At 41.2% G+C, this 12,067-nt stretch overlaps 1 protein-coding gene across 1 annotated transcript in view; it reads right to left on the minus strand.

Annotated features, from left to right (window-relative positions):
* Positions 1–12,067, minus strand: part of SHOC2 (SHOC2 leucine rich repeat scaffold protein) — a 92,658-nt gene that overhangs the window by 64,363 nt on the left and 16,228 nt on the right. Inside the window, exon 3 of the mRNA XM_060241661.1 lies at positions 5,233–6,202. Within this exon, the coding sequence (XP_060097644.1) occupies positions 5,233–5,935 (703 nt within the window). The 5' untranslated portion in view covers positions 5,936–6,202. The remainder of the gene's footprint in view (positions 1–5,232; positions 6,203–12,067) is intronic.

Here is a 12,067-nt window from a genome sequence, read left to right on the forward strand (position 1 = left end):
TTGGGTCCTATAGAGATTCTCTGGTGTGAAGTTAGGTTTGGCTTTGGGTGCCCCAGGAATTGGACCTCTTGGTCCAATTTTTTTTGGCCTTGTGGGTTTTGTGTGGGACAGTGCCCTGAAGCTGCACAGCAGTTTGGGGGGCTCTCCTCAAAACCCCCTGCTCCCCAGAGCCACTTTTCCCACGACAATTACAGTGGGGGAAATGGCTCTAATTGGTTTTTTCTCACCATTGGGAACAGTGTTCCTTTTGGGCTGCCCACAGATGGGTGCAGTCTTTTGGGGCCAGGGGGGTTTCATGCAGAGGAGTCCCCTAAAGCTGCCCTGCAGTTTTGGGGCCTCTCCCTCAAATCCTCTTCTGGCCAGAGCCACTTTCCCCACAGCAATTATAGTGGAAGAAGTGGCTAATTGGGCTTTCTCCAGCATTGGTGGCAATGGGCCTTTTGGGGAGCCCAAAGACAGGGACCCCCTGGCCCAATCTTTTTGGGACTTGGGGGTTTTGTAGGGGAGAGTCCCCTGCAGGTTCCCTGCAGTTTTGGGGGCTCTCCCTCAAACCCCCTGCCACCCAGTAGCCTTTAATTATGCCCTATGTTGCCATTGATTTCAATGGCCCATAGGGTATAATGGTGGGATAGGGGCACCCTATTTGGGTGCCCCTGGAATGGGACCCCCTGGCCCAATCTTTTTGGGACTTGGAGGGTTTGTAGGGTAGAGTCCCCTGCAGTTTTTTGGGGGGGGGCTCTCTCTCAAACCCCCTCTCCTCCAGGCGGCTTCCAATATACCCTATTTTGCCATTGATTTCAATGGCCAAAGGATATAATGGGGCCATATATTCGGAAATAGCCGTGCATCTACCGTATATGCAGCTATTCCGAGTACCGGTATTCGGAAATATATGGTATTCCAAATTTTTGGCCCTGTATATTTCCGAATCCGATTTTTTCTGTTTTGCACACCCTAGTACCCAGCTGAAATAGCTGATCATAAGGTGTTACTCTTCTCTCCATTTCATTGGGTAGCTGTTCAAAAACCACTGTGGCTTTGCTGCCTTCTCCCCCCCCCTTTAGTTTATTTTAGCCGTTTTGACAGCTTATGCTAAAAGGCAAGAGAGAAATTCTTTAAAAGTTCCCTTTTCTGTTGTCTGATTTGGCCACAATGACCGAACACTATACTGTTTCAGAAAAGTTTCAATTTGTTTTAGAGAGCTTATGCTAGTTGAAGGCTGGTTCATACAGGTTAACTTCATGTAATCCCATGAAGTGCTGGTTCATGTAATCTATGAAGTGCTGGTTCACACAAAATACACACACCTCTATGTGATCCTGGGACTGCTGGCAGCTATAACAACACAAAAGGAAGCCACTTGACTATGCAAATGAGTTTTATATCTCAATAACTGAGTCTTTTAATGTTTCTTAAATAAGAATCACCGCACAAAATCAGGAGTATAATGATATTAAAGTATTTTCAGTTTTAACTAAGAAAGTTGGAAAATTCTTCAGTGTTTGCAATTCACCACTGAAACATTATTATCTATTCATGTTGCCCTGAGATAGAGGGGGAGGGGGTAAAGTGTAAATAAATAAATGAAAACATACTACTCCCTACATCTGCAGCAGCATCAATACAGAACCTTTATGAGTAGCTGGGGTCTCTCCCTTAATTATTCTCTAGTTCCAGATCCAAGCCTACCACAGTGTTTTTTCTTGTATAAGAGACTATTTGCCAATGAATGCTTGGCAAATTCAGAAGCTGAGGTTGCAGTGAATCCACACTATCATTTCCAATAAGCAGGAATACATGTGCAGGACAATGGTTGATAACAAGGAAAATATACTATACACTTATTACTTTATAAATGAAATTTTATGAAAACCTGCTTCAGGAATTGAAAGGATATTTCAGGACAAGTCTTCAATTTACTTTTACAAGCACTGTTAAAACCTAGATACTCAATTATGCAAGTACTAGCAGTAAATACAACAAGTCCTAGAAAAATATTGGGGAAGGCGGTGATGAATATGTGTAGGTGGTAGGAAGGAAGGAAGATAGACAAACAGAAAGAAAAAGAGAGAGACACACAAATATAGAATGCGAGAAAGAACGGTAGGATAAAGATGGGGAGAAAGGAGTGCAAGAAAGAAAAATGACAGGAAGGAAGATAGACAAACAGAATGAAATAAAAAGACAGAGATAAAGAGAAAGAATGAGAGAAAGAACAGAAGGGAAAAGTAAAAAAAGAGGGGGAGAAACAAGTGAAAGAAAAATGAGAAGGAAGACAATGAAAAGACAGCTGGTGGCTGTAAGACGCAGGGAGCCACTGTAAGCCTCCCTTTCACTGCCTCCCACTTGCAGGCAGCAGGAAAGCAAAAGGGAGTCCATTTCACCTCATGGGTCCAGACAGAGTGGACTCTATTGTATCTAATGGACCCATAGGACAGAATGGACTCCACTCTATGCTATCAGCCATAGGACAGAATGGACTACATTGTATCCTATGAGCCCATAGGACAGAACGGAGTCCATTGGGGTCTTAATATAGTATGGACTCCAATCTGGCCAATGCGCCCACAGGCCAGAATAGAGTCCATTCTATCATATGAGCCCACTGTAGCGTAATTTAAGATTAGATAGCAGTGATATAAATTTTATAAATGGCACAGACAAACACAATTAAAGATTTAAAAAACTTAAAATAAAACATGTTTAAAACATTAGTATTCATTGGTCTTAAAGGTGCTTTCTTTGTATTTCTCCCACGGGATCCAGGGAACTGGGCAAAGGAAACTCTGGCTCTACCCCAGGGGACCAAGAGGGGGAGGAGCTTCAACCAATAGAAAGAAGAGAGAGGCTTGGCTCAGTAGCTCTGCTGTGTGATTGAGATGGGCAAATTGAGCTCTCCCTCCCCACTTCCTCCCCAAGAGAGGAGCCTCAGCCAATGGAGAAAACAGAGGATTTGCTCTGTATCTCCGGTGTAATTGAGCAAGCCTTGCAAAACAGGCTGTTACACAGAAGGAAGCAAGAGAGAGGGAGAAGGAAGCAGATGACAGCCAGTTGCTTGGGGGCCTGATTCAGCCCCTGGACCAGATAGAACACAAGAACATAAGAGAAGCCATGTTGGATCAGGCCAAAGGCCCATCGAGTCCAACACTCTGTGTCACACAGTGGCAAAAAAATTTTATATATACACACACACTGTGGCTACACACTGTGGCCACTGATGGACCTCTGCTCCATATTTTTATCTAAACCTCTCTTGAAGGTGGCTATGCTTGTGGCTGCCAACACCTCCTGTGGCAGTGAATTCCACATGTTAATCACCCTTTGGGTGAAGAAGTACTTCCTTTTATCCGTTTTAACCTGGCTGCTCAGCAATTTCATCGAATGCCCACGAGTTCTTGTATTGTGAGAAAGGGAGAAAAGTACTTCTTTCTCTACTTTCTCCATACCATGCATTATCTTGTAAACCTCTATCATGTCACCCCGCAGTCGACGTTTCTCCAAGCTAAAGAGTCCCAAGCGTTTCAACCTTTCTTCATAGGGAAAGTGTTCCAGCCCTTTAATCATTCTAGTTGCCCTTTTCTGGACTTTCTCCAATGCTATAATATCCTTTTTGAGGTGCGGCGACCAGAACTGCACACAGTACTCCAAATGAGACCGCACCATCGATTTATACAGGGGCATTGTGATACTGGCTGATTTGTTTTCAATTCCCTTCCTAATAATTCCCAGCATGGCGTTGGCCTTTTTTTATTGCAAACGCACACTGTCTTGACAGTTTCAGTGAGTTATCTACCACGACCCCAAGATCTCTCTCTTGGTCAGTCTCTCCCAGTTCACACCCCATCAACTTGTATTTGTAGCTGGGATTCTTGGCCCCAATGTGCATTACTTTGCACTTGGCCACATTGAACCGCATCTGCCACGTTGATGCCCACTCACCCAGCCTCAACAGATCCCTTTGGAGTTCCTCACAATCCTGTCTGGTTCTCACCACCCTGAACAATTTAGTGTCATCTGCAATCTTGGCCACTTCACTGCTCACTCCCAACTCTAAATCTTTTATGGACAAGTTAAAGAGCATGGGACCCAGTACCGAGCCCTGCGGCACCCCACTGCTTACTGTCCTCCACTGCGAAGACTGCCCATTTATACTCACTCTCTGCTTCTTATTACTCAGCCAGTTTTTGAACCACAAGAGGACCTGTCCTTTTACTCCATGACTCTCAAGCTTTCTAAGGAGCCTTTGATGATGAACTTTATCAAAAGCTTTCTGGAAGTCAAGGTAAACAACATCTATCGGGTCTCCTTTGTCCACATGTTTGTTCACCCCCTCAAAGAAATGTAACAGGTTAGTGAGGCAAGATCTTCCCTTACAGAACCCATGCCGAGTCTTCCTCAATAACCCATGTTCATCAATGTTCTTACTCATTCTGTCCTTGATAATGGTTTCTACCAACTTTCCCGGTATTGAAGTCAGACTGACTGGCCTGTAATTTCCCGGATCTCCTCTGGAACCCTTTTTAAAGATGGGGGTGACATTTGCTACCTTCCAGTCCTCAGGAACGGAGGCAGATTTCAATGAAAGATTACAGATTTTTGTTAGAAGATCCACAAGTTCAACTTTGAGTTCTTTCAGAACTCTCGGATGTATGCCATCCGGACCCGGTGACTTATTAGTTTTTAAGTTGTCTATCAGTTGTAGATGTTTGACACCCTTGCCGTATAGTGTCAGTCTGTTTATTTGCTGATTTTGAACCAGCCCCTCACTATGGTGAATGAACATTCCCTTTTGTGTCAGTTGAAGAGAAGTAACTGCTACTGTTTTTCTCATGAACAGGTCTCTCACAGTTTCCTATTTGCTTCACTGTTTGGTTCACGGCAGCATTGTGTTTTTTTGGGGGGGAAGACAGACTGTCCCAGACTTCCTACAACAGGCCCTGAGGAGAGGCAGTAATAATCAGTAAGCCCCCAGGAGAACCTGTCAGCAGAGAACTGTCTCCCTCAGAGGTCAGAGGCCATCTGGTGGTGTTCTCACCTAACAGGCCCAGCTGTGGGTGAGAGAGAGCAGAATCAGCCAATGGCACACCAAAGACAGAGCGCGAGCCAATCCTGCGTAGCCCACATCCAACCAATGAAAATCCTTAGAATTGCCACCACGGTAGGGCTTTTATTATCTAAAGGACTGCTAGAGTAGAAATGAGTAAACACCATTAAAGCATTAAGTTTACTTACCAACTTCTGCAGGCAGGTGCTTGATTTTGTTCTCCCTTATGCTGACCATGGTGAGAATTGACAAGTTCTTGATATCCTTTTCCACAGCTGTGATACGATTAAAGCGGAGATAAAGTGTGGTAAGGGAAGTTAGCCTGTACACCACCGGAGGAATTTCTCTAAGTTTGTTATGCCGCAGATCAAGCATACGGAGTTGCTTCAAGTTATCAAGAGAGTCAGGCAAGCTGGTAAGAGAGTTTTCACTCAGGGCCAGTGTCACCAGATTCACAAGACAGCCCACCTCAGCCGGTAGTGACTGCAGTTTGTTACCATATAAATAAAGTTCTGTTAATTGTGTTAACTCTTTTACAGACGATGGGAGAAGGTGTATAGACCGCTTAGCCAAGTCCAAGCGCACTGAATTTTCTTCCCGGCATTTGTTAAGCTCTTTAATCACCTCCGCATTGCTGGATTTTTTGCGAGCACCTGGCGCTGGATTGGGACGTTTTATTGTATTGTCCACTGAAAAAGCCACACCTGGCTGCACACTGCTGGAGTCCTTCTTCCCATCTTTGGCTTCTTTCCCTTTGGTTTTAGGCTCTTTCTCTTTGCTTTCTTTCCCAAATGCACCTGTGGCCTTAGCTTCTTTTTCTCTCTCCTTTGCTGAAGACACTTTGGGGTCTTTCTCCTTACAATCTTTTTCTTTTCCAAGATTACTACTCATGATTTCTTAGTTTAACCAACACCACGTCAAATCTAATTTAAATCTTAGTTAACAAAGTTCAGTCAGCATCCAAGAAACGAGGATCCCTAAGATGATTCATTCACTGCTGACCGCACAAGGAGTTTCAAGAGACAAAAGCCTTGAAGCAGTAAGTTTGGTGGTGCGGTAGCCATCTGCTACATGTTGATTCCAGAAGTACTCTCCCACAATTTTGGTATCAGGAGATCCAACTGTTTAATTTAGACAGTCAGAGGATCTTCATTAGCTCTGCAACACAAAAGCAGAAATAGGCAAGTATTAATGCAAACATTTGTGTTTTCAGATGACAAGCTGAGGATTCATACAGAAGGGCAGACATGAAATCATATTCTACAATCTTTTTTTGTTCAAATTCTGAAGAGCAATAAAAGGTACATTTTCTCAACAAACACTGTTGATGAATATTAATTACATAAAGCTGTTGCAATGGATGTGTGAAGCGCACATATCTGTAGTCCTTAAAATGATCAACTGAAATACTTTCAAGGTGACTGCAGGCCTGTAACTACAGTGGGGCATTTGGGGACGATACTGCCTCATTCATTAGTCCTGAAAAAGGCCAGCAAGAAGTGTAACTGAAGCATTAACCTTTCCTCAGACAGACTGCAGGTAGCGGGGACTGGGGGGATGGCAAAAGCATAAAAAGGTGTTTGGCCCAGAAGAGCAGGTGGAGAGTGAGGCAAGGTAGGCAGCTGTATCGCAGAAGGGAAGCCGACTAAGCACTGAGACAGAAGTAGGAACAGGAAGGGGAGAAAATAGCTAGTGGGCGGACAAGGAAGTAGCTAGCGGGTAGGCCTCGGTAGGAGGGGGTAGAAAAGTTGCCCTTTTTACACCAGGCAGTGGAGGCAGAGGCTTGGGAGAGCAGTGTGTCTGAGGTGAGTAGGGTTAGCGATGTTGGACTGGGGTGAAAAACTAGCTTCTCTTCCTTGCTATGGCAAGATCAGACATTAATGAGCTCAGGTGGGCCAAGATTGCCGTTTCAGTAAGTAAATCTTATGATTGATTTTATTTTAGGTGTTCATAATTTTATCATATATTAATATTTGTAATTAATTAGTTTACTATGGTTGAGCCTAATGGTAATTGCATTTCTGTAATTCAATATTACTTGCTTTTATATCTTATCTTGTAACTGATGTTTTTATGATGCTTTTAGTCTTTTTAAATCATTAAGTTCTTAATTTTTTATTGTGATGGCCTTTGGCTATAAACAATAAATATTTCTAATGAGCTCAGACACATTTTATTGATGTTGATGGCAAGCCATGAATAATCTGTATTTTCTTCAGAGACCACTTCAGTATGGGTCATTTGTTAGTCCAGGATACACTGGTCAATGTGGAGTATTTCTGAGTATGCATATTACTCATGCCAAAAGGTGCAATGAACAAATCATAACTGAATGCACCATCTTGCACCTGTTGGAGATGTAGCTGGAGAGCCTCACACAAAGGACTTCAGCTGAAGTTCCCTGCTCCTCTGCCTCACCACACAAAAATTTCAGGCTACAGGCTTGCGTGACTGCATCCTAGTTTAACTAGAACATAAAATTAAGTATATTCTTCCTTTCACCAACATATATTACTCTAAAACTTCACAATGTAATGTTCCTTGAGCACACTGAAAACAGCAGTGTCCATAAATTTTAGAGTACATGAGAAACTAACTATAAAGTATTTTTAAAAACCTGAGCAACATCTGCCAGGGATCCAAGTTTGTTGATTCTGTGGGGACTTTTTAATTTTGAAAACAGGCAGTGGGCAACATCCCAAGATGGCTGCCAAGGGGGTTGGATTCACTCTTAAAATATTGGAATATGTCACAAGGTGTCTGGAGGTTCCAAGCTATGCATCCTCCTACTGTAGAGGCAGTTGTTTCCAAATGGATGCCTTCTGAATCATCTCCTACATCAGTGAATTGGATTAATGTCAGGCCTGGTTTTTTGCTTTAGAGGAAAAGCAAGTGGATATCAGGAAACACATCAGTAGGCATCATTATGCTCACAAGAACAGGGGGGATTATTAATTTACAGCTATAAAGCTATCCATACCAAATGTTCCAGTGTTTTTCTCTGATTTTCACACTAGCTCTTGCCAGATAAAAACTAGGGTGAAGAACAGTATTTCTAGATGACAGGGAAAGGGGGGGGGGGGGACTCTTTAGCCATACCACTTCACTTGTCTCATTTCCAACATCTACTTTCATTCTTGCAATCAATAGTGCACTGCTTATAGTCAATGCAGTTTTCACTCATGAAATTTGTCAAAATAACTTTTAAAAAAAAAGTCACTCTGTAAAATGACACAAATCTAAATGTCTGAGGTTTGAGACATATTCAGTAGGTATGACTGGCTAAAGTTAGTAAGGTTGAGACTTTAAAAAAAACCAACTCTTTCTGCATTGACTTTGAATTTGTTTACTGAAAATGTTAATCACATTTGATACCTGATTTGCTGGGAAAGAAGAAGGGTTCAGTCTGTGGAGAATGGCAACAAAGCAGGAGCAGGGAAGAACTATTGTTATGAACAGTGATAAAGGGAAGTAAGAAAAGTCCAGCAATCTTTTTTCAGGAAGCAGTATGAATTTTCAAATGCCACTTTCATCCCCCAAAATGTTTGCAGGTAAATATTCAGTGTAGCTCTACCCTTGCTAAACAACTGTCAACAAAACAGACTGAAATCCAAATTTAAAATGGAGAGGAAAATCCTGACATACTTCAAACATCAGGATTTATATTTGAGATCTCTATTCAATGATACATAAACCTTCATGTTCAGGACCAGCATAACTCAGTCCAGTCTAGTATCAAATGCTGGAGACAAATAGCAAAAAGCCATCATCTTCATGCCCTGCTGGCATGCACTGTTCCAAAGACATATGGCTAGTCACAGCTGGAAACAGAATGCTCAACTAAATGGAGTCAAGTTCTTATCCCCATAGCATAAAATTCTAAGAAATAATACTTATGCAACAGACTTCTAAAGAATAAAGTTACCTAATATGCAAATTCCACCAGGAAAACTCCAAGAAATTGTAATTCATTTGAGGATAAGTACAGAGTACACTATTTAAGATTTTTAACTTATAGAACACCCAAGCTTGGTGGAAAGGCACCAGAAGAGTGATATTAAAATCTTTGGTGTAGAACAGCCACACAAAGCCTGTGTCAGGCCACTACAAATCTAAAACCTGTCTGAAAAACACTAGTAACTCAAGTCAGCATCATGGCAGCTTTCTCATGGCTACCTTTGTATTGCCCTCAATTAAAACTAGTCACACCTATCCTTCTAATTTCTCCATATTTGGCGGCAAACACTGAACTCAATTCAGTATTCAAAATAGAATTAACAAGAAAACTGCCAGACTTCTACATTTAGGCTTTCAAATAGCCAGCTCACACTAAATGCAAGAAATTTCATCTGCAAATCACAGAAATTCTGTCATAACAGACTATACTTTGCTCCAGTGGCTGATGAAGAATGTCAGAATTTATCAGGTCTGTCACAATAACTTCTCTGGCCAGTATGCTCACTTTATATTTTAACAAGCAATCTCTGAAACTGTATTCAGATAGCAATTCTTTTGTTCTTACTTCTGGCAATTGGAAATGGTATATACACCAGCAGCCTCTGCTCATGCAGTCCCTCTATCAGTGTTGCCATAGCAATTTGCAGTAAAGTGCAATTTTGCATAATCTGATAAATCTGAAAGCCATAAATTGCTATGAGTGATGGTCGAAGCTCCTATCTGATAACACTCACATTTCAAAAATGCTAGCAAAATTGACATATGTGTTGATAGACTGGAAAATATGAGAAGGGATAAGTGGCTTTGGAAGCCATTTTATAACAGCACAGGTTAAAGTCAGAAACATATAACAAGAGCACAGTGGACAAAACTAAGGGCTGGTTCATACAAAAGGATTCTTTTTCTGAGGATTCTTTCTCTGTGCAATCTTACCTGCATACTGAGAATACAAGGACTAATTATGGAGAAATTTCTGTCACAATTCTAGCACTGAAGTCACAGGAATTTCCACAGGGAGAGCATATATACCAATGGTACACACAATGCACAAGGACATGAAAAAGTTTCTTTTTTGCTGGGTGAACAGGACTTAAGTATACACTGTTCTTGTGCTGTTCTTCATGAACAGTATTTAGAATCAAATCACTTTTAGATCAATGTGCACCATTTCAGAAATGTTTGTAGTCTCAACACACCTGAAATTTATTATAAAATTTATTAGAGTGAATAAATAACATAGTAGCAGACCTACAAGGAATTATGTCATGACTTCCCCAGAATACAGATTCGCAAAAGGCTATCAGAAAAATAAATCATTTACTAGGTAACATCAGTTGCCTTTCCTCTGCCTTCCTATTTTATTTGCTTCAAGTTCAATCTATGTCAGCCCCCACCCCAATGCCATTTATGCCTCTTAAGGAGCACAAGATTTCATTACTTCCATCACCCTGCTCTTTCTGTCCCCAATTAGGCTCTCAAATATCATAAGATTATGCTTCTTAAAAAGGAAAGATCACATTTATTTCTAGATGAAACGAGGAAGTAAATTCAGTGCAAGACTGAACTACAAGTTATGGATGATAAAACAGAGCAAAGAACCATAGGTGACGCAAGAAAAGAGAGACACCTCCCACTGTCCTCATTAAATACAATTTTTAAAGCAATACACATATACTTTCAGTTTTTAAAAGGAGTACCTTTAATGTTAACAGGGCTTTTTCTGTAGCAGGAACTCCTTTGCATATTAGGCCACATACCCTGATGTGGCCAATACTCCCCAAGAGCTTAAAGTAGACCCTGCAAGAAAAGCCCTGTAAACTCTTGGAGGATTGGATACAACAGGGGGGTGTAGTCTAATATACAAAAAAGTTTCTGCTACAAAAAAAGACCTGAATGTTAGAATACTTAATCTAATAATCACAGGGTTTGGCAGGGAGGTGTCATTCTATTGTTATGCTAATTCTGCTGTTTGCATATAAATTAAATGCACAGATCAACAGTCAAAGAGCTAATTTTCCAGTCTATATTTTGAGGAGTAATCACATGCCATAAACATTTCTATACACTACACTGGTAATATCTTTTTGTATGGTTATAGGGAATTCTTTTCAAGTGGAGTTATAGTTTAGAAGCATTAAGAAGCAGTGCATTGTAATTCTAAGTGTCACACTTTGAATAATTATCATGCCTGATGCATTAAAAACCGAAGTGTGAAAAGGAGACTGTGTTGTCAAATATACACTGGACTTACCACGAAGGCATCATGACTGATCACAGATTTCTAGTACATATCTAACGTTATTAAGAACCTCGCAAACAAAACATAGTATAAGTACATAGATTTGTTCTTGCCTAAAAAGATACAAAATACTTGAAAGCTGTTTTATTTGCAACTCTTGTCCATGAAGAGCAAAGCAAATATTTTAAATTACTGTTTAGCCATAGGTGCAAAAAATTATACCCACTGCCATTTTATCATTTACAATCCTATGCTCACTTAAGGTCAGATCAACTGCAACATGCAGGAGCATTTGAAACCTTCCTTCAAGTGAGTTACACCATTTTACGATACAAAATATATTCAAGATTGCAGACAGGTTCCCAATGTTACATCACGAGGCATGGTAAACAAATAAAGAGGAACGATTAGTCACTTGTTCATAACGAAACAATGAACACAACAGTAAGTCTTTTGTTAAGAGAACTGCAAGAATGCTGGCTCAAATAGCCCCAGATCTCTGAACTCCAAAGCTGGAACCACACATTCAGTCAGCATTCTCAACAAGCAGTAGATCCAAAATATAGAGCTGTACTATTTTATCTCATATCTGAGCATTTGTATTTAGGCATAAATGCCCAACATACCACTCAAAGTCATGGTTGGGACAAAGACATAATGGTGGACTCCAGACAGATACACATACACAACACAGGTCTCTCACACACTGTTGAATGGGACTCTATATGCATTACAGCAGAGGTGGCCAACGGCAGCTCTCCAGATGTTTTTGCCTACAACTCCCATCAGCCCCAGCCATTGGCCATGCTGGCTGGGGCTGATGGGAG

The sequence above is a fragment of the Heteronotia binoei genome, chromosome 6 (assembly GCF_032191835.1).
Source record: "Heteronotia binoei isolate CCM8104 ecotype False Entrance Well chromosome 6, APGP_CSIRO_Hbin_v1, whole genome shotgun sequence".
NCBI lineage: Eukaryota > Metazoa > Chordata > Lepidosauria > Squamata > Gekkonidae > Heteronotia > Heteronotia binoei.